Genomic DNA, 23,216 nt, shown 5'->3' with positions numbered 1-23,216 from the left:
TAATTTGGTAATTAGTATGTTGTTAATAATATTCAGATGTTTAGCGATCACTTTACCAGTTATTTCTATATAGCCAACTATAAAAGGGGCAACTTTGTTTTCCGGTTCTTTAGTTTCTCACTACCACTTGAACAGCTCATACCGTTATCGTCGAATTAAGAACTTAGATTGAACGATCTTAAATATTGTCCATTTTTAAGATTCTTTAACAGTGATAACGAAGAGAATGGCACACTCTGTTCGTTTCTTCAGTTTGATTATCTTGTTAAAAATTCTCCAAGCATTTGAATGCAACAATTTGGAGACAGAAACACTTTCGATGCAATCTCCAAATTCTGATTTGAAAAATGACAATGAGACAGTATATAATACATCAATAAATGACTCAAAATTTATAAGCTCTACAAAAAGACCAGCTTCTTTGGAAGAAAGTGTATCAGCTTCTGAAACATGTTGCAAGGAAACATTCACAATGACAGAGTCATTTACAATGGATACTACAGAATCTAAAGATAAGGAAGAAAATCAACAGATACTTAAAGAATCAATTCATAATTCCGTTTTAGAACCTTGGTATCGCGTTAAACGAGATAGCGAGGATGAAGAATACCAAGAGCCATCAAATTCAGACGAATCTTCACAGGATAATACTTCTGATTCTGATCAAGAATTAACTGTGGATGAATCTCAAAATAACGATTATGAGACCACAGAGGAAGGAACCGAAGATGCATCAAATAAAAATTCCAATGAAGAATCTTCTAATCTATCTGATCCTGCACAAATAGATTCTGCGAATGTTAAGAATATAGAAAAAAGGAACACATATTCAGAAGAATCTAGGGAAGAAGGCAGATTGTATCCTCCTTGGTACCAGTCAACATTTGGAAACAGATTTTGGTCTAGTGGTGAGAGAGATTCTTCTCGCCATTTTATAAGGGTTCCAGTATTCCCAGGAAAATAGTATGTTTTTTATATGTCTGTATATTCATGTAATTAATTAATAAATGTATATTATGTATATATAAAAAAAAGTAAAAAGATTTCTTAAGTATTTTATTATAAGAAATTTATTGAATGAGATTAATAATTAGAGTACATAAAAAAATCATATTACAAAAACAGTTCATCAATTATAGTTAACATACTTAACAATATTGTTTTAAATAAATACATCTAAGATGCTTACTTTGGTGCCTTTGGTAGTTTTTCCTTACAACTAAAAGTTACCTTCAATTAGAATATTATCTTAAATTACTAATTCATACTTGTATACAATATAAGATAAGATTTCATCTTACAAAAATCAGTACAAAATTTTGTGACAAATTACAGAAGATAAGACTAAATAAATTGTAGAAAGAGAACAGAAACTTAACATCAGAAATATTGTTTTCTGTATCTACTGATGCTTCTGTTTATCACGTGGGCAGTTTGCTCATCCAATTATCAGCTCTACTATTTATACTCATCCATTAACGAGTTCGATAACTAACGCAGCGTTAAAGACCTTTTTATTTCCGCCTTCGATAACTTTCATGCCTTGTAAGGATTTTCTATCGTTCTCATCAATAATAGAAGAAATATAGTACGAAGTTCATCTTCGAAAATTGAATAATAGTTAAATCTTCAAAAACTTATACTCTTCAATATTCTTCCTATCTCGATTGCATCCTTCCTGGAGATTACAGATTTTCTTTTAATACTCTTCTCTTTTTAAATTCTTCTTAATTTTCATTACATTGCTTTCAAAGGGATCTAGCTTTCCTCTTTTCCACAGAATCTTCCTCAAAATTGTAGTCCTTCCCACTCCATAAAAAAAGGGAACTTCATATTCCTCTTTTCAGTCATAAATTTTCGTATATGCTCCTTTATGAGGTGGTTTATGGATTACATGCGTTCCTTTAGTTTCCAAATCGTTTGTCCTTTTGTTTGTCATGTTGTCAGCGTCATAACCGGCTCTATTAACGTGATTCAGAAACGATTTCCTCGACGATATGTATCTCTGACTCGTTGCCTATATGCCAACTGCTGTCGGTAGACGAACAGTGGTCGAAGAACGTAAGTACCAGCTGCAGTTTCAAGATCTCCTTGATCTTGTTCTTTTACATCGCGTTTCTCGATCAAAGTACCATCAAAATCCCCCTCTGACCCATCCAATTTGCTCAGGAGAAATGCATATGCTACTGGAACTGAGTCATCCTGTCGTTTGCTTCTAAGATCAGTTGGTTCCTCGAGCAAAGTCGAAATGCTGGCAAGTGGCTTGGAATTGTCCAGCTTGACCGGAAGTGCGGTACAGCAGCCGAGGAAAGCCAGAAAGAAGATGATTGTCACGGCTTTCTGAAATGAAGAAACAAAAAATATTATTACTTTTCTAAGTTTTTAGATTTATCTAGACGAAAATAGGTTTTTGCTGATAACTCTGAATATTATTATATCATTTTTTAACGATTCCTATTCTTTTTTTATTTTGTTGCCTTCTATATCATTAGTTTTATCGTTCCACAGTATAGGATTATAAAATTACGTAATTGCAAAGAAAACTCACTCAAAGGTGTTCTTTTATTAAAATATCAATCATAATTTCCACTTTTCAATAAATTTTCACCGCCGTATTGTAAAGAATTCAGAGTTGCATCACATATCAATCGAATTAATCTTATTTAAATATTCTCAAGATAATCTTACCATCTTGTTATTTCAGTGAGAAGCTCCTTCAAGATTTAGGACCAATCTTCCAATCTTCAGCTTCAAAAACACCCTCGAATACTCTACTTGAAAAATGACTTCACAGATCTTCAAATCTTCGCTCAAAGAAGATAAAAGCAAGAAAAGGTAAAAGTATAGTTTGTATAAAACCACTTTTTGTCTATGAAAAACCACTAAATCTGTTTGTAACAGCTCTGTGGCAGGTTTGTGCCCGGCAAAGCATCCTCGTAGCATTTATATGAAATAATGACGTCAAACGTAACCACGCTAATCGTACAATGACGTTCTATGGCAAGTGATAACCAACCTGGTAAACCAGTAACATCGATGCATCTTCAAGTACGTTTTTTTTTAAAAACAAGTATCCACCAAACGGGGGTGAAACGTGACGTTGACTAAGAGGCATGCTCACGTCAATCCTGATCAAACACTGGCAATTCTTCGTCGTTTGTCTCACCTGCTACGTAGAAAGATGTTTGATGTTCAATTAACGATCGCTGATTGTACTGCACTGTGATTCATATTACGCGGAAGTTGATTGCACGCCATGGCTATGAAATTACGCAACAAACCACTAGAAGAGCTTGTGCTTCAGCGATACACACTTTATTCAGTAGAAGAACGTGGTTCATTTATACATATGAAAAGATCGTTTATTGGATGGGAATTTACGAGCCTTCCATGGAGCCATGTAAAATGGTAATTGCATTTTTTCTTGCTTAGTTCCTTTTATCTAGATGTTAAAGTTTGATTTGTTGAACCTGACAATGAGTTGAACAGGAATTTTGTTTTGCTATAACTTACACATTACTATTTTGGTATTTCTATTTGTCTGTAGAGATTAGAGATTCAGAGTACCAGTTCCATGGAACTAAAAGTAAAAGATTGGTCTGGTAAGTAATTCCACTATATGCTTCACACTGTATACACCAAATAGAAAATTCATGTTAATAATTGGTAATGTATAGTAAAATTAATACTACATTTTTGAGTAAAAGAAATAAAATTATTATTTTATCCCAGTTTATCTTTTTCAATAAAGAAATATAATAAATAGTTATTCCAAATGGATAGTACAAGCTAATACAAATCTATTTCGTTATATAGATTAAAAATTTTGGTTTGATTCTTAAATCATCATCATCATGTCATGAAGAAATATAAATAAAAATCATTGATTGGGAAAGAGGATGTGTCTTAAGAAAGCATCGTGCATCGTTAAATTAAGTGTTGCTTCTGTTTGTATCAAATAAATTGATTTATTTTTCTCAATTTAAGCATTCGTCGAATAAATAGCCCTTTGCTTCTCTAGTTCATTTCCGTGTCTATGTGTTCATTTGAAAAAAAAAGAAAGAAAAATCCGATTCAGAAAACGAAGAACCTCTTTCTCACGTGTTTACTTTTCGAGATGTTAACGCGATCTTGTCGCGAGATTTTCGTATCTTTCTTTATTTTTCTTTTTTTTTTGTTTGTTTTGTTTTCATATATATGCAGTTTTTATTTTATTTTGCAGATTCGGCCTCCTCGTGTACGGTTTCGCTGCTTTCGGTAGTAGTTTCACTTTTAGATCTGAAAGAAATCACCAGATGAGGGTATTTCGTGGCTGCTGGGAAGACAAGTACGAGAAATAAAGAAAACAAGCACAAGGCAAAACAGATTAGTAGTAGACCAGGTCTGTTAGAGACACGAGGATCGAGTTAGACTTGTTAGTATATGGGAATTGATCGACTCGATTTCACTCATACCAATCTTCCCGGGTGGAATTGTTAGGTGAAACATTCTGTTGGGGGAACCGTTCGACAGGTTTCGGTATCAAATACGCTAATAAAATACCTTAATTACAAAGCATATCATTTTTACATACGCGAACTTCAATTTAAAAAAGGAAGAAAGAAAAGAAATATACATATACATTGGCTACTAAAAGTATTTGCACATATCCTTATTTTCCAATGGAATGTGTTTTTGTCGCATTCTATACATCTCATTTTCATAATATTAAATTTTTGTAATCGTATAAAAATATTGTTAAATTATATGAAACTTAATATAAGTATAATATAAATAAATACTATGGCGTGCAAATACTTTTTGTAGCCACAGTATACTGCAAAGAATGTATTCCCATTGTAACATATAATTTCTATTGGAAATACTATATCTGGACTGCGGATATTTATACATATTTATATTTCCATGAGCATAATCGAAGAAATCAAACTTAAACAGAGATGTTCTTCATTTACTACACATTACAGAGAGTATTATATTTGGGATATTTTATATATTATCGTACATTGTATGCATCTTTGCATTTTCACATAAATGTATAAAAATCCACAATTTAGATATATCTAAAAAATACATAGTTTTTATCTTTTCTATCTTATATAATTTTTCATACGAATATCAATATCCAAAACTTGTCGGCCGGTCACGTTAGTCAAAAAGGGGGGTAGTGGAATGAAAAAAAAGTTGGAAAGTACGAAAAAATCCTTTCCTGTATTGATCGATCTAAATATGCAAATCGGGGAACCTCGTCTACGAGTAGTTCTTGCTTTGCTTTTTTTTTGTTTGTTCTACATTTGGGAGTAAAAAAACGAATATGCGTCGTGAGGGCATCAATGCTGCCGCGCATATCGACCTTTTTCTGTTCTCTTTCTTTTTTTTGTCGCATAAATAACATTTTATTGCATGCAAACCATTTCCTCGTGCTATTCACTGTTTTCTTATTTTTTTCTTTTGATCTAATGTTCTCTAGTTGGGACGTGTAAAGAAGCGAAGTGACGTTTCAAATGAATTTTTTCAATAATCTCGTTCTAATATTGTTTCTCTTTTCATATAGCCAATTGGAAATAAATTGCATAAAAATTTGATTTTTCTTTCTTCCTCAATTTTCACGAATCAGTAACATATTATCTCATTTCACTTCTTTCGACCCTCTTCCTCTACGATTCAATCTTCTCTAATTCTACCAAGTGTTACGTTTCCATTTGTCATTCATGTGTATGTATGTGTGTATCTGTTCTCGTTTTACATTTAAAATACCATGTCTCGATACAACTTCTACCACGGTGTACATCGTAAATGTAAATATTAACAGTTAACTGCGTAGAAGTAGAGTCGCAAGGATGCAGTTTGACCTCAGGGAGAAGTAACTTCCTACCATTGCCCATGTTCTATTTGTTTCCGGAAGGACAACATTAATATCGTTATCTAAACCCTGATCTTCGTTCTTGCTTTCCTGGTCCTTATATCGTATTTCATTTGTTTGCTTCCCTTTTCACACGCGCAACTCCATTCTTAAGTTTTAGACGACCTGACTTGTCAAATTAATTGATCAAACCACGAGAATATCTTCTCTTTTTTGTCTTGTTGGGAAGAATTTAGTGACAGGTAAAATAAACATCCCTGAAAATATAATCTGTAAATACATTATTTTTGTTACTCATTACATTGTGATTTTATGATATTAAAAACAAATGTACATATATATATATATTATTTGGTATATAGAAGAAAATTAGTTTTGTAATTAGTGACCTTTTCTACTTAGCTTTTGAATTGAATTTTACCAGTACACTAGATATCTTCCATGAAGTATTATTGCATTATCGAGTTCTATGAAGTTTGCATTAAAAAAATGTCTTCTGTTTTCAAATACTAGCCTGTGAAAAAATAATTATAATAAACTATAAATCTCGTGACTCGATCATTCGACAGTCAGGTAACAATAGATTTACTGGAACGATTATCTATTTCTAAATATATATTACATGTATAAGTATATATTGTCGGATAATAAAGGATTCACTTGCTCGATGATTACGCTCTTCCAAAAAGGCGAGGGGTTGCGTACAGTGTCGTAACTCTATTTGAATGCTACTACAGATCGTATTCTCACTATTATGACTCCCTTTTTTTTCTCTTCCCTTTTCTTTCGTAGGAGTAGGCACTTAGCTATATGTTTCTGCGGTTCCTTGTAGTATCGTAACGAGTTTATGTCTATTGTATACGACGGAGAGATTATTGGATGGAGAAAAACTGAAATTGTATACGAAAGCCTCCCCTCTTCGTCTTTTTTTTTTTTATACTTTTTTTTCTTTTAAATCTTCTTCTGAGCTCGATCGTCCGATTTCTATATATATAAAACATGTTTCTATCATATAATCGACGAAGTATACTCCTCTAAAAAACTCCTTACATGGTGTGACTTTCTTTTTTGTTTCCTGTTCTTATATTATTCTTCTAGAGGCGAAATGTAGGAAAAAATGTTCGTACGAAATCTCACGATCGTCGCTCGTAACATTTCGTCTTTTTCACTCTCATACTTCTTCTGTTCATTCTCGCTCTTTCACGCATGCACGCGCGTCGAAGCGTGTTTCTCAATACTTCCTCTTCTCCTTTTTCTCTTTCTTCCTTCTTTTTATTTTTTCTCTTTTTTTTGGAACTTTTTATTAGCACCGTGTCTTTCATGGATTTTAGTTCTCAAGAATACGTATCTTTCTCGTTCCTCATCTCTCACACGCATACATTCTCTCGCGTTCTCTCGCATTCTCTCTGTCAAAATCTTGAAGAAGCTTCCAGCAACGACAACAGGAAAGTCGGACAAATGTTTCGACGTCTGATATTCACCTTATTTTTTCGATAATTACAGGAACGAGAATGCTCGGTGAACGCGTGATGAACGCCTTCATCACGATTGATCATTAACGACGAAAGACACTAAACTAATCTGAAACGAATTTTAATCTTCGGTTAACTCGTCGATTACAACTGTTATAAATAAACTACGGATGCATATTTCATATTTTTGTAATTAAAGAAATGAAATCTAGATAAAAATTAGTTTTACCTACTATAGATATTATAATCTGTCCTTTGTTTCGGATATTTTATGTATTTTTTGCGTATTAAGTGCACTCTATACATTTCTGCACTTCTAAATTTGTTGTGTATATATAAACATCCACAGTCTAATTATAAGTTTCCAGGTGCTAATTCTGGTCTTGCCAAAAAATTAAGTAACAATATTGCAGTATAAGAGTTACTTGATGTTATTAAGTATTCCTCATATTTATAGAATTTCAATTGTTCAATTACGTTGTAATATAGACATTAATGTTATACAATAATATAATAAAATAAAGTTGTCATTATTATTTCTAGATCTTCTTGTGGAAGCAATTTCAACATAAAAATTATGTTCCAAAAGTCAGCACCTGGAAACTTCAAACAGTTTCAACCGTTCAAGAACAGAAGCACTCTCGCTATAAACTCGAAGATCACATTCATCGTGTTTCTAAAAAAGAAAATATAAAAAATATCGAATTTGTCGACTCTCTTCTAGGAACGCTCTATCATCTCTTTCGCTCAATGTAATCGCTCTAAATGAAGGCTGACGTACGTGTCGTTCTCCTTGCTCGGAGAAGATTGTTTTTTCACACTGTTCTCGCATGCTATATTAAAGTTATTCAAACATGTTTCAAAAATCATTTTAAAATGAGAAAAAGAAAACATGTTTGGGTCGCATGTTCCTCTAACGACAATATAAACGTACGAATATACTCTAGATGAAAATCAGGTAACAAGATATACAATGGTGCACACACACATAGGTGAACTGTACCGACGACAGAATACTGTATTCAACTTCGAACACGTTTTAACATTGCTTTAAATGGAACACGATGACATCTCTCCTACGATAATTTGCGATGATGCCTCGGTGCATTGTGAACGAACACACCAACACATGTACAGTGGTTACAAAAAGTATCTGTACATGCCTATATATATATATATAAAAAGATATATATATATATATATCTTTTTAATAAAGCGCTTTTTTTTAGCAGATCCTATATTTTTACAGTATCGACTTTTTGTAATAAAAGTACTATTAAATGACACGAAATGGAGTACGCTTGAATCTGATTAATTAATATATAAATGCTATAATAATTATGTATTAATGCTTTTTATAACCACTGTGCAGTGAATGTAACACGTATCAGAAAAATAATTCTTTGACATGAAAATCGTGTTCCAAGCATCCTATGGATTAACGACGTAATACAAAAGTACACAAAATACGTTTGTTCACGCCACGCGTGTTTTCTTCTTGGAAAAAAGTCAAAACGTAAGCAACTAAGCTATACTTTGCTTCCTGTTCTAACTTCTTTCCCTCTTTTGTTTAACGTTGGAACACGATCCAGTAAGCTTACTCCAGGTTAAAGAATGATCGTGACGATTTGTGTAGAAGCTCGGCTTAAGAGTAAAAATCTTTTTTAACCGCGTTACGTATTTGTAATTCTTTTTCGTTTCCATTCGTTTCTTTTTTAAACTTCATGTAGAAGTAATTATAGATGTACTCAGTCTTTCCGCGATGCTCAATGTGCTTTAAACGATTTACTATTGAGCAAATCAGTTAGAATTCGTGTTTTAAAATAATGTGTTTTTTTAACCCCTAGTTACTCTTTTTTATGTGGAAACTAAGGTTCTTTATAATTTGTATAAATATTGCAATATCTATCCGAATGCTAGACGGGAGTGAAATTGCTGATGATAGATGATAGAAAAACGTCTTTGATAAGGGGTTAAAAGTGTATAAAATAAAATTTACTAACACAACTATGATACCGTTGATTATTCCAACATATTCCTCTGATTGAATCAATTTTCGACATCAGCTTTGATATTATACTAATCAGATGCGCACAAAGTATCAATTTCTGATCAACAATATCAAGTACATCTTGGTTACACCAGTGGAATCACCTACAGCAACTTTATTTCATCTTCAAGCATGCGAGGAAGTTCCTACGAAACACTAATTTCTCAAATTAGTCGAGTGCTTGATTCAATTCCATGTAATAAGATATTGTTCTAATACTTACACTGAAGTATGCATCAAGACTGATACCGAAAGCTGATTCACGAGAATATTAGATATTTCTATATATATATATTATGCATGACGTACAAAATTCTTGTTGGCTTCTCATTGTTTGGCACCCATTATGTCGACAATTTCATCATATGAAATGAAAAACGCAATATGCAGGATAACGAGTGATGAATACAGTAGCAAGTTTTGCTCGCTGAGAATATTCTTGCCGCTAATTATTCCAGTATTACGAGAAATTTGATAATTTTTCTGTTAACCAGATCATGTAATTCTCGCATAAAAAATCCCTCGGTTACTTCGGGTATAAAATGACTCATGTTACAAACGATTACGAGCATTTTACGAAATTGGATGAATTATTTACGAAGTACACACAACATCGAAGGCACCAGTTGCCATATTAAACGGAATATCTCGATGACGCGTTTCTTCCAGGAAGAGAGAAAGTCAAGATGATTCGTTTCTTTTTTTTCCCCCCTCCCTTTTAACGCATGCCCCAGGAACAAGTTTCGAACGAAATCGATGATTTTAAGTAAATAGCATTCATCTGCCATGTAAGAATGGGCCATGGTACGTCACAGGCATCGCTTATGCTAATTTCTAATGCGACTTCGTTTCGTCATGAACATTTTATAGAAGAATGGATTCTACTTGTATGGGCAAGTTATTTATAAAAAGAAACATTTATATAGTGTACTATAACTGTAAAGTTCATTAACATTTCTCTATGACTATCACGAATATATCCATTAAATTCTAGCAAGATGATCGGGATTAATTATTAAACTCTAAGCGAATGATTTTGGTACCCTGGATGATTGCTAACAGTAGATCAAATTTATTCGAAGAATAACAGTTGAAAAACTGAAGGAAACTCGTCTCTTTCATCCTTCAACTCATTATCAGAATTAAAATATCGGAGATAATGAAATTAATTAAATTAAAAAAATCTAAATTTATTTAAATGTTGTAAGAAATAAAAAATGTGGTAAATTAATACTTTTAATTGCCTCTATATTGATTATTACTTTAAAAGTAAATAATCGATCTTACTTATCGAAACGTCGTGCACCCACTTCGTGTGTAATGTCTATTATATGTAAGAACCTACCATCATTACAATATGAGAATAAGAGGACACTGTTATTTTACTTATATTAGATTTTTACATGTGCTTTTTCTTGCATCCTACTTCATAGGATATACGTTCAATTGTTAGCATCATCAAACAAATAAAAAAGATAATCTCTATTTCTAACTGGGTAGAAAAAGATCACAAAGTAAAAATCTAAGTTAATTTACCTCTTATTTCACTATAATTGGAAACACGAATGCGAAAGGGTCTACTGACTTTGTCAAGTGCAACTTTCATGGAAACCTAACAAGAAGATTTTCAAAAGAATGTATAGCTTCTAGTATGGTACATACTCATTAAGTGAATCACAATACAAAAATACAAATCGAGGATCTCCCTTTTTCTCTTTCGTTCCTATTTATCATTGACTTCCTGATCTCTTTCTCATTTTTTTTCTCGCTTCTTTATCGTGCAGCAATGTCCTTTACAAAATGCACTTCGTTAGAATAAGTTACTTCTCTTGAACGTTTCTTTGATAACTGATGTGTGTCTCATTTTGCCAACTCAACTGATAGTCTCATTAATATTACGCCTCACGACGACTGCGTGTATTTTTACTTTAAATTACATAACACTAAATGCTTCTCCCTGATTAATTACTGTCTCGAAACGGCAATCAATGGCATGTGCAATGGAGCTGTTAAATATTTCAGTAGTGAAAGTAACTATTCTTGAATGTGCGGATCACCTAGTATCACTGACAATTCGATGGTCCATGTACATGTGTGACAGGGAAACAATTCGGTCCTAACCACGCATGTACCAATAGCCACAGATTGCTATAATACCCCCACCAACAATTGCAGCGCCTATGCCTATTGTAAGAGGTTTAAATAATGACCTCTTGAGCTTCTGCCATTCTTCAGTCTCTTTTTGACGACGCTTCATCTCCCGTACTTGTGCTGCCAGTCGTTCTTTCTTCTCCTTATTACGATGACGTACTTCGTTTTTCCTGTTTACATGGAATAAGTAAGAAGAAACGAAGATATTGAAACACGTAAATATGATTTCATTCTTAAAATAACTCACGTATCTGGACTGGACGGAGGACTAATTGTTTTTGAAGAGTTTTCACCGTCACTAGTATTATCATTAGGCACCACAACACCATCGGAATTCTGTTCGTGTAAATTGTTTGTGATTATTGCAGAGTTTGGAACAGCCTGTGGACTGGTGGTAGACATTTCTGTGGAAATTGATGGCTCTCTAGGCAATGGTTTGTCAGGTGGTGCACTTAATTCGTCTAATATTAGATAAAAAGAAAATTATATTTTGAAAATTATTAACTTTTACAATTACATGCTTACCATTTCTTGTTATTGGATTTGAAGTTAAATCTGCCATCATGCTACGTGTTAAGGATTCACCTCTTGGAGGTGGTAAAGGAGGTGGTTCATCTTCTTCTTCGTTCGAAGAATTACTGATGTTACTTACCACGTCATAATGATTTGTTACCACTTCATTATTAATATTCTGTAAAGACCACATAAGTTAGTGAAAATCAAAGACTGTCATGTTCCACAGTAGCACAATGTTATTAGAGTTAATTCACATTAAGGACAAGACTATTCACAAAGACAAACATGTATGTACATGAAACAAACGACAAAAACATATATTAAGTTAATTCAGGATGAAGAAACTAATAATATTGTACCACTGTGAATTGGTATTAGTTACCACGTTATTGGATGGCAGTTGTTTTGCTCCTTCGATGATGGCAGCATATGAAAATCTTAATTGATCTGGTGTTTGAATTAAACCCATTCTGTGTCTTCTCATTTCTATTAACACTTCTCTAACATTCACAGAATTCAATCCACTTTCTTCAATCTGCAAAAGAATAGAAAGATATTTACCCATTTGTAATTTCTAGATTCTCTTCAGTATGTATAATGCTTACCAAAACAAGACATGTATCAACTAAACAAAATGTTCCTGATCTCCCAATTCCTGCAGAACAATGTACCACAGGAGGACCAACATTTTGATCTAATGCTCCTGATTGCCTGACATCTGTTAAAAAATGTAAAAAAGCTGTTGGACTTTGTGGAACTCCAAAGTCTGGCCAGGTGGTATAATGAAAATGTAATATTTCTCTACTTTCTTTTGTTTCCAAGTCAGTTAACCTACAAAAGACATAAACAATAAATCAAATACCTTCTCAAATTAAACATGCACGAAGTATCTGTAATATAATTCTTTATCTCCATACTTTAATATTCTAGTTGTGTAATCCGATGATTCTGTTTTACTGATATATTTTACTTTTATACCAACATCCGGAAACATCATAGTATTAATTGAATCACCAAGAGGCCAATACTGATAACACTTAACATGATTCTTTTCAATTATCTTATTTAACATTAACACAGCTTTAGAATTTTGCTCCCATACCATTAGCCAAAAGTGGCCAGCAGTATTTTCCAATGGTCCTTGTGTAAGAATGTATTGTCTGTGGGCACGATCTACCTATAATAAAAAAGATCTTGTTATCATATTCTTCTTGCTTAGAGTTAAGTATCTGAATATGATATCTACCCGTATGAGGTTAGCATTGACATAATCACATGGGCCCCTTTTAAGGACAATCCTACTATGGTCATATGGCAAAACATCTCTATAACGGTTTAAATTTCTGTTTTGTGGTTTCTTTGATTCATTGCATGTGTATGTAAAATTGCTGCATTCGTTGCGTATATGCTGTAAAAGTAACATTTTCTTATATGATAGGAAAAAGAAAAGATATAAAAATAATAACAATTTTCATTTGTCTAATGTATCTGTCTTAAGCTATATAACAGCTATCAAGAAAAAGGTCATACTAATATAAATCATTTAAATATAAAGAGAAATTATGAAACATATATGAAATTATGAAAAAAATATGAAACATATATGAAACAGTATCAGTTCATTCAAATGAAACAAAATCAATATAAGTTTCATAAGATAATAAATTTAATTCCTTACTGCTATCAATTTCATAGCAGGAACAATTCAAATTTTGAGATAAAATTGACAATTAATGATGATTATGTTGACTGTAAATATGTTTGTCTTATGGCAGTAACTGTAAGTTTGTTATTGTTCCTTCATATCTCCTAGTTTTATTATAATTCTTTAATAAAGTTTTAAATGACCTATGTTTACATAATATAGTCGATTATACTCATGGAACACATCTATGAAGTTTGATTGTTAGAACCTGTATGAATTTCATTTAGTATCTGGTAAACAAATCTTACATTTCTACTTATGAATACAAACTGTATTACTAAATATATACCTGGCATGTATATTTAAAACCAAGAAATTCGACCTTGGCAATAAAATCACAATGCAAAGTCTATGCGGTATTTAAAAATTTTCCCGTGAAAACGGCTTTCCAAGAAAGTAAACTGATAGTCACTGGGTATCGCGAAACAATCCGTGCATTGTAAATATCCGCAGAAAAGCATGCCAGTTACGGGACAAAACAGATAATGAATAAACGCAGTGGAACTTTTGACTCTTTTCTAATATCGTATCGAATCGCATCGTTGTAAGTACGGACAAATCAAATTCATTTGTCAAGCATGAATTAATCGAGTGCGTTTTAGCAAAAATCACGAAGGAAGTCAAATGCAGCCATGCGGCCAAGAACGGGTCGCGTATGATAAATAAACGAAAACTGATAACAGACGTGTGTGACAATACACACGCTGGTGCTAGTATACAGGTTTCCCTGTTCATTCAACAGCGCTAAAAAAAAAATGACGAGTGTATCGTGAGCTACGAGATCTCGCGACAGATGAAAACGTGCCAGCGATCATGGCATTAGCCTCCATTGGCAATTAAACATCGTCGAGCGAGATTGAAACGAAATTTCATCATGTTCACAATTTCAGCATTTCTAGATCGTACATGTCTTGGATAAAACAGTCGTGTCAGCGGAGAGTCCAGGCGTCTCTTGCACAATAATTTACCATCTAATATCAATAAATTGACAAGTTGCAAGTTGTAGGTTATGAACTTCTCTTCAACAATTTCATAACTTTTAATCAAACGTAATAGTCAGACAACTAGAAGTTTGTTTAGTACCTTGTAACAAGACTGCAGATATTTATACATTTATAGGACATCTGAAAATGCAGAATTGCGCATAATATGAAAAAACAAATATATCAAATATTCAAAATATAGTGCTAATTGCCTATCGAGATTCTACGTTTTAAATTATATCCTCAGAAATATGATTTTGTATAAAAATCCGCAGTTTAACTATAACCAAACTTACTACCATGTTGCAAGGATATTTTATTGATGCTATTACCTTGTGACTTGGAACTTGTAAATTCATAAATAATGTTAGTCAAATTGTGCAAGGAGGCCCAGATTACGTTAGGATGTGATGGTAGGAAGACTCTCTGTGCGTGACACATTTGCAGGCAGGAACCGCCGTTTCTCGCTGTAACCGGAAGGAAAGACGCAAAAACGGAAGAAGATGAAAAGAGATGGAACGGGGGGCGCGATCTTTCTTACCTGATAGAGGATCGGCCAGGCTCCTTTCGAGTTGATCTCGAGATACTCGGTTTCCACGTTACTGATCCCTTGGTCGAGCGTCTCCTGGCTGGTCATTCTGTCGGCTCGTTCGCGACTCTGTCTCTCCGGCGCTCGAAAACGACAAAATGAGACGAGGCACGCGAAGAGGCTGGGCCCCGGCCGTGCACGATCCTGCTCTCTCTGTCTCCGAGAAAAAGGCGTCTCAGGCACGAAGCGGTGCCATGCGTGACGCGGATTATTGCGAAGGGTAGCCCCCGCCGCACGGGAGACGAAAACGCGTAAGCACAGCTCACCAGCCAGACGTACTTACACCTTCGCTATCTAACGTACACACTGTACCCACTCTGCAAACTCGGACCACCACCGTTCGCCTTCGCCGCCGCTGCTACCACCGCGAAATACAAGATACGAGCCAACGTGCTGACATCTGAGGGAAACCGGCCAGTTTCTAGCCCCCTCCGTCTCTTTTTCTATCTTTTTCTTTATTGCTGTCGAATAGGATTCGAGATGGCCATCGCCATGTTGACAACTATTGCGCATGCGTACTGATACGCGCCAGATAGAATTCGCTTTTTCAAATAGCTTTTTGGATAATGTTTAGGAAAGTGCTTAAAATTTTCTTTATGATTTGTAATATATTACATTTGGAAATTGTATAGTATCGTAATTAATTTTTTTTATAAAGAAGGTTATTAAATTTATTATGGAAGTATGAAGAGCAAACTCTAGATATTTTAGAAATTTCTATGATTTTTTTTTATTATTTCTTGAATAACCAAGGATCATGAATGACCCACACCACTAGATCCAAACTTATACATTTTTCATTCATAAATAAACTGCGGATTTTTATGCAAATTCATATTTTCTTGGAGACAATTAGAATAGTAGAATCTAGACAGAAATTTGTTTTACCAATTAAATATTATAAAAAATAGTATATTTTAGATATCTTATGTTTTTGCATGTCATGTATATTCTATGCATTTTTGTATCTTTAAATTTTCCTAAACGGTATAAAAGTTGGTAGTGTATTCGTAAATAATTTATTACTGTGTAAGGGATAAGAAATGGAGTAATAAATTTGAAAATTATAAATAAATAAATTTTTCTCCCGGCCGATTCTATAGCGTTAACATTCTTATGAAAAGTTATTCTATAACTTTCAAAATTACAAATCAATTCTTTTGCCGATTATTTGAAGAACATCTAAATATCAAATTATCTAGCTATTGAATCGAGCGACTTAATTGTGACAGTATAAAGAATATATTAAAACACAAAAGATAAAGAACACGCGTACAAGATATAGTATTGTTTTATTTATAATACTGGAGTTCACAGATCTCTATTTTATTCTCATTTTATGATTTAATTGAATAAACATAGACTAATATAATTAATTAAAAGATACTATTAGGAAGATATTAAAAATATTAATATTGCTGTATGAAGTACAAAAATATAAAAGAATTTGTAATAAATATCCTTAAAAAACTCAATATTTATTTAAAGTTGATACTTTTGCGGGAACAAAGTTGTCCCTGAGATTTCGTTTGCAGATTTGGACAAAACGATTAGCTTTCCTTAGTAATTTTTGATGGTATGTTGTCATCTTTCTTAGTTTCAGTATTTTTTCTTTTAGCTGAGTCTGCAGACCCCTTCTTCAACCAGGAAGCCATAAAACTACTAGGGTTGCTTTTTTTCTCTCCTCTGTACATAATGGAATTAGTAAATCAATAGTCTGACATATCACTTCACAGGATTAAAAGTTCATAATTCTAATAGTGAATAGTTAATTGTACCGTTATATATATGTATATACGTACGCGTCTTTTGTCTCTTTTCTACAATCTTCGCCTTTATACAATACATTGTTTACACGAGTTGAGACTGTATGCCAACTTAAATCACCATCTGATAATGTTAATTTGTTTAATTTGTCAATAGCGTCGGCTATTGGTAGCTCCTCATTCAGCCAGACCTATTATTAGAAACATAAACATACAGAGATAGTAATTCATTCCAATAAATGATAACATAAACTATATACAGAAAATATTTTTTGTCAATATTTATATAAACATTTTCATTTCCTTACCCTTAAGTCTTGTTCTTTATTCAAAAACACAGGTACTCGATTATGCAACCAAGAAAGAACACCATTTGCCTCAGTAGTAATTATTGTACAGCTATATATTTTTTTACCCTGAAATGTGAGTTACCATACCTGTAGTTTTCTACTTAAATCGTGCATAAGTCTAACATGTTACATTTACTTCTCCAGTTGAAAATATATTAAAAATTCCCGCCATTTTTAAGACTTTAAATCCTTCCCAACCGTTCTGCTCAGACCATTCGTCCTTCCACGTTGAAGGATCATCTGCTCTTACTCCTTTCTCCTGACTAGCATAAATGTAATATGGTTGTTTAGGATCTTTCTTCGTTTTCCCAGCTTTCCATTCATAATATCCTTCGCAAAGTACTATGCATCTTTGGCCATTGCGTAATGGTGCACTATACAACTTGGAATTTTTAATATTTTCCAAACGTGCGTTATGCGTCGACAATGTGTGCTTTCTGTAATCTCCCTTAAAAAGGAAAAAGATTTGTGACATTTTTTCCATTTATGTACTAATAAAATTGATTAAGAAAGAAATGTGATAACTTATTATTATCTCAGGGAGATATAATCAAAGTGTTTACATTTGATAGGAACATTATGCGGCAACGTATTTGTTGACAAATGTTAACCACTTAACCTATCCCCATCCGTCAAATGTCATTGTCAACCTAACCTTGTTTGTAAACACTAACCTCATGCCAGGGTGGAATCATACTCCACATCATAGCACAGAGGACTCTTTCATCCTCTTTACCGTAGCGTGAACCAGCAACGATACATGGAAGAACGTCTTTAGGCCCAATATTAGTAGATGGAACATATTCAATGTCACTTTTGGCCCATGATGTCGTGCATCGTTTACCGGCTGCATCCTTGTAATCGCAAGCACGACACAAAGTATCTGGATTCAAGGAACTGTAAAAGTATATGTAAATTTCCTTTGTCGTTAGCAGATTGCTATGTTTGTGTGTCATGAATTAATTACTGAAATTACGAGATGAGATTACTCACCAAGCCGCTCGACCACACATATTTCTCGCGCCACTTAGTTCATTAACACAATAACGCCACCTATAACATGATAAAGATATCTGGCGGGAATTTATAACTATTTAGAAAATCATGTCTATATTCTCATGTCCTTTTAATGCTGGAGGAATTTTGTAGTATATTTATTACTTAAAGCATTAAATTATTTCATATCAAGATGTCTCTCTTTTAATTCACTTCATAAATTCTAATAATTAATATTTATAAATAATGAATTTTTTAGTACTAATTAAGTAAAAATTTATTTGGTGAACAATTTTGTGAGATACTATACGATTTATGTAGAAAGCGTATTTGCATATTTTAAAATGAAAAATATCTGCGGAGTTCGTGCATGAGTTATTTATCTAGTTGCCGGTAGAGGTAGACAGTTGTCTGTGGAAACATTATTGTACTAAGGCCTACTTTTTAAAATATTTCAAATAATATTTTTATTAATTTTACATGTTTTAAATAATTAAAGTAATTTTTTTTGTTTAACAGAGTATGGCTCTAAATATTCTAGATTAATGTAATACATTACTATCGACAATTAACACGAACTCTATCCATCGGAAGCTGAATTTAATTATAACAAAGTTCATCGTTTTCCCATTGTACTTACCTCTACTGCAGTGCATTTAGCCTCTATATTCAATTTCTACAATTAATCATACTACACTTACGTAACATGAATATTAACCTCAATATGTTAATTTTATTTAGTTTCCTGTGATATACGAAATGTGATTGAAATGTATTACAACTTGACCCGATTGCACATTGCGTTGGCTTCTCATAGCTGTACGTAAATGCAATTCTCTAAATAATGCTTCAGTGCAACAATCCTTCCTATACAATTGGACATTAACACCCAAATGTTGAATAATCAAATAAGTATTTGATGATATAGTAAAACTTCGTTTATATGAACATATTGGAGGATAAGCAGTTCACAAGTGGTTGTGGGAATCAGTGAACTCTTATTATGTATATGGTCTATCCCAATTTACATATCTTATCTATGCGATAAATGAAGTTCTACTGTAATTAGGTAATTTCGTTTCATAAAAATGGTAAGTCAAAAAATGTTGCTAATTGTAACAGCAACAATTACAACTGATGTACATATTGTTCACAGTTCTCCACCACAGACGCACATGATTGTCAGGAGAAATCGTGAAAAGAAACGATCGCTTTTTTCGCTGAGTTCATTAGCAGCACAAATTGGTGACTATACTTGAACGAACGCATCGTGCCAGTATTTTCTACAGGCAAAACGAATCGGAGTTCATCCGATGAGCATTCACGATGCGTTTCCACGCGTACGAAAGGAATGTGTCCCTTCTCCATCTCGTTGCTTATTGTTCGTTCCATGGGTGCGGTTTGATTCGTCTGCATTTCGATCCAATTCCATTCTTCTCTACCTTCTAATTTCCTTTCTTCTTTTTAGTAAACAAAATATTATTATGTTAATGACGGGTTTCTTTTTTTGATGTCTTCATTTAATAATTCATTTTTTATGTTTTTGTTGTGGTTTAATAATTGATTTACTCTGCCAGACACAAATAACGTCTTTCCTATTTGCATTTAACTGACGCATTATCCTTCGTTCAACCTATAATTTGCAATTGCAATTACATATTTACAATTATAATATTGATTATAATTTTATCGCGCTATTCTGTTCTGACTGTATTATGTTTTGTATGTGTAAAAGTTGCTCTTACATGACTTTTTTAAAATATTAGTCGCATTGTTCTTCTCTTTTCATGTCCTGATATGTTTTCTTCCCTTTCCCGTTGTACGTTTTTAACTAGCTGCATATGAACCATCGACATTCCAAGATACTAGTAGGTAAAACACGAAGGGCTGGGGGATGCTTTCGTTTCTCCCTCGTCCTCCTAGAAAGTCCTGTTTTATCTCTCCCGGATTCCTGAACGCCAACTCATCGCGCCTTATTGTGATGTTGATGTCACGTCTAGACCGTGCCGTGTCTACGCATTGATTCGCGTGAATTAAAAATTGAAACGTGCATTTTATGCACGTGCACTTCTGCTATTTTTCGATCTATGGGTGTAATTGGATAGAACAGGGAACTGTGAAATAGAATTAATAGGTACATTAATAGAATGAATAGAAAATTAATTATGATTGTATATTATGAATTTATTATATATTACGAATGTATATTGTGATATTTTGTAGTGTTTGGTATATCCATTGCTTATTCAATATTCATTACAAGATAGAATTTTTATATTTATAAATGACAGTATTCTGATATTTCCAGGAAAGTTAGAAAATTATTTCGGAGAATATCTAGTTAGTAAGGCTTAATTTGATATCCTGAGATGGTGCTAATTAAGAACCGCTATTCCCCGTCGGCGTTAAACTAGATTGGTAATCAAGCTTGGATACTTACCTGTGTTTACTAGTGATTCATGACGCGAGTGACGTTTATCGGAGATCAAACACGAAACTTCTGATCAAGAGTAAAAAGACTCAAATGAACAGGACGCTTCGAAGGTAATGATGAACAGTTATTAAAATCATACGAGTCGTGAGACAAGAAATGCGTAGTTTTCAAGGAAGAAGAATGTTCGACCTTCAGAGTTAAATTCTTCGCATCTTCTTTCTATGAAAAGTATCGCGTGCGTTGAAGCAATGGTAATGATTGATCGAAATGGAATTATATTTGTGTTTGACGTCATCGATGAGATCTTTCAAACAATTTAGTTTCAGAAGCTTTTCATGTCATGTTTGGTGCCTTACATTTTCCACGAAACAGAATGAGTTTGTAACTTTTTCTTTTATCTTTATTTCTTTCTTGACACGTTTTTTTCAATCACGTTTCTTACGAATTTTGCATATCTTTTATCTTTTTTTGTAGAAACTAGATATCTTTTAAATTTATTTTTGCAATATTGGGTATTTTTTTATTCTTTAAAGAAACATAAGGTTTTTTAATCTCTTCAGCTATTATGAGCTAACTTTGTATTAATGCAATATTTAATGTTTATCAACATTTAATGTATACTCAAATATTTAGATGAATCATTCCTTAAGAGATTAATACTCTCTCTCTGCCAATTTTTAAATTTTACACTTTCATTTTTCCAGTAGTTCAAAGAATTTTCTATTTTCTCTTGTTCCAATCCTCTTCCAATCTTGTTCCAATTCCTTCTTGGCTCATTTATATTAAGCGATGGGGCGTCGATAAATCGTTAAGCGATTAACGTATCACCGCTAAGAGCGAGGGGATCGCGTTATCTCCGCTGGAAATGGAATTTCTCTCGCGGCCGGCGTGGTTCTTTTGTGGCTCTCGACTTAGACGATTTCGAGAGACCGGTTTCATCCGCAGGTATTCGCGAACGTGGCGGCCTTTCCCCTTCCAATCGTGGACGATCGCTAACGACATGGATGAGAATAAAACAGAGAGACAGAGGAAATACCAATACGTTCGAACGAGAAAGAATCGTAATTTATATGGAACCGGTCGTAGGTGGTACGTCTCATTAAAGCAGAGGAAATGATCGTGGATGAATGAACGGCGTCGTGTGGGTGGCTGCGATTGCCAGCGGACGGCTAAAACAAAAGTGAAACGTTCCACTTGTACTTGATAATATAAATTGTTTCTTCACGTTATTTGAAAAATTAAAGATTATCAATATAAAAAAGATTATGTGTTTGAAAAGAAATGAAACTGCAAAACTTTCTGGAATATCCTAATATTTACTTACATTGCAAGTAATTAGAGATATCGTGTCAGCTGATGGTATAATCAAAGTAAAGATCAGCCGATTCGCAATAGTTTCGTGTGACATACAATTTGATTACTGAAAGTTATCCGATTCTGAACTTGGTACGTAGTGGTTTCCTTTGCTTTTTACGCGACACAGATGCTTCCGATATGAATGAACTCCATTAAAAGTCTATATTCTTTCACAGCAAATGTGTAACTAATCAGAAACATTACATAATAATTAACTAAGTTTAATCAGATTGGTATACATGTTGATTGGTATTTACATATTGATGCAAGGCTTTCTATGTAACTTCATTGAAAAAATTCCACTAAAAAGAACTTGTCTGTTGAATTTATTACCTGTGCGTTTAATCATGTTGTCGACCTTGGATTTTATTGTACCGTTTTATTTAGAGTTTTACGTGACTATGCAACGTCTTACATTTTTTGCACCAACTGCCCTAAGGTGATCCTTTAAAGCGGAGTATATATCATGATCACCATTCAACAGGAAAGAAAACAACGACGAAAAAAGAGTTGCAATAAGGCTGCAAGAAATTGTTCAAGGTAAACGTCAACTGTTGGGCATGACCGATTCCCCTTCTTCTTTCACCCTTTTTCTCGCTATGACAACTTCCTTCATCGAGCCTCCTTCTGAAACATGGTGGAGGACGTGAAAGTGAGGGGACAGTGGTGCTCAGATAGTTAAAAAAAAAAGTAAAATCATTCCTCTGGTTTCAAAATCAAGACATCCGGCTCTTTTATACGTATAAGTAGAGGAAAGAGAGATATAAAGTATTAAATATAAATAAAAAAGGTGTGTCATTATCTACTATAAATAGAGATTATGCTGTACATTTGTATAATATTGAATTAAAATATATTATGTTATATCAAAATATTTTAAAACAAGATTTAAAAGATTTTTAAGATTTTGTCTAAAAAATATAAATAAAAAAGTCGTTGATCCTTACATTCTTACTAATTTAATAACATTTCTATCTAGAAGTTT

At 33.3% G+C, this 23,216-nt stretch overlaps 2 protein-coding genes and 1 long non-coding RNA gene across 7 annotated transcripts; all 3 read right to left on the bottom strand.

Annotated features, from left to right (window-relative positions):
• Positions 1–3,932: 3,932 nt before the first annotated feature.
• LOC132916620 (tyrosine-protein phosphatase non-receptor type 2) lies at positions 3,933–15,725 on the bottom strand. 5 transcript variants are annotated; one of them, XM_060976763.1, is made up of 9 exons: positions 15,282–15,724; positions 13,299–13,460; positions 12,970–13,229; positions 12,658–12,883; positions 12,435–12,587; positions 12,062–12,227; positions 11,784–11,997; positions 11,596–11,706; positions 3,933–4,278 (listed from the first exon to the last, which is right to left on the bottom strand). In XM_060976763.1, the coding sequence occupies exons 1-9, from the start codon at positions 15,375–15,377 to the stop codon at positions 4,212–4,214; spliced, it is 1,455 nt and encodes a 484-aa protein (XP_060832746.1). In that variant the 5' UTR covers positions 15,378–15,724; the 3' UTR covers positions 3,933–4,211. The 5 variants fall into 5 exon arrangements, with proteins under 5 accessions (XP_060832746.1, XP_060832747.1, XP_060832744.1 ...); XM_060976764.1 differs by lacking the exon at positions 3,933–4,278 and adding an exon at positions 4,827–7,444 and having other exon boundaries at positions 15,282–15,725; XM_060976761.1 differs by lacking the exon at positions 3,933–4,278 and having other exon boundaries at positions 5,193–11,706; positions 15,282–15,725.
• Positions 15,726–16,604: 879 nt separating this feature from the next.
• LOC132916623 (abasic site processing protein HMCES) lies at positions 16,605–18,514 on the bottom strand. The gene is made up of 6 exons (XM_060976773.1): positions 18,439–18,514; positions 18,120–18,342; positions 17,582–17,893; positions 17,404–17,511; positions 17,132–17,286; positions 16,605–17,015 (listed from the first exon to the last, which is right to left on the bottom strand). The coding sequence occupies exons 1-6, from the start codon at positions 18,456–18,458 to the stop codon at positions 16,880–16,882; spliced, it is 954 nt and encodes a 317-aa protein (XP_060832756.1). The 5' UTR covers positions 18,459–18,514; the 3' UTR covers positions 16,605–16,879.
• Positions 18,515–19,558: 1,044 nt separating this feature from the next.
• LOC132916629 (uncharacterized) lies at positions 19,559–22,698 on the bottom strand. Its single transcript, XR_009660146.1, has 5 exons — positions 22,565–22,698; positions 22,200–22,418; positions 20,882–22,044; positions 20,187–20,555; positions 19,559–20,074 (listed from the first exon to the last, which is right to left on the bottom strand). It is a non-coding gene; the product is annotated as an uncharacterized LOC132916629 (long non-coding RNA).
• Positions 22,699–23,216: the final 518 nt, after the last annotated feature.

The sequence above is a fragment of the Bombus pascuorum genome, chromosome 2 (genome assembly GCF_905332965.1).
Source record: "Bombus pascuorum chromosome 2, iyBomPasc1.1, whole genome shotgun sequence".
Taxonomy (NCBI): domain Eukaryota; kingdom Metazoa; phylum Arthropoda; class Insecta; order Hymenoptera; family Apidae; genus Bombus; species Bombus pascuorum.
This window is presented reverse-complemented; position numbering and strand designations above follow the sequence as displayed.

Bases quoted from the DNA above. Each gene is read 5' to 3' on its own strand.
- LOC132916620 (XM_060976761.1), bottom strand. From the start codon at position 15,377: ATGACCAGCCAGGAGACGCTCGACCAAGGGATCAGTAACGTGGAAACC. The intron at 13,230-13,298 runs GTAGATATCATA...TTTTTATTATAG, and splicing joins TCAATGCTAACCTCATACGG to GTAGATCGTGCCCACAGACA. The intron at 12,228-12,434 runs GTAACTAATACC...TGGTCTTTACAG, and splicing joins AACTGCCATCCAATAACGTG to AATATTAATAATGAAGTGGT.
- LOC132916623 (XM_060976773.1), bottom strand. From the start codon at position 18,458: ATGTGTGGTCGAGCGGCTTG. The intron at 17,287-17,403 runs GTAAGGAAATGA...TTCTAATAATAG, and splicing joins ATAAAGAACAAGACTTAAGG to GTCTGGCTGAATGAGGAGCT. The intron at 17,016-17,131 runs GTACGTATATAC...CATTATGTACAG, and splicing joins AGAAAAGAGACAAAAGACGC to AGGAGAGAAAAAAAGCAACC.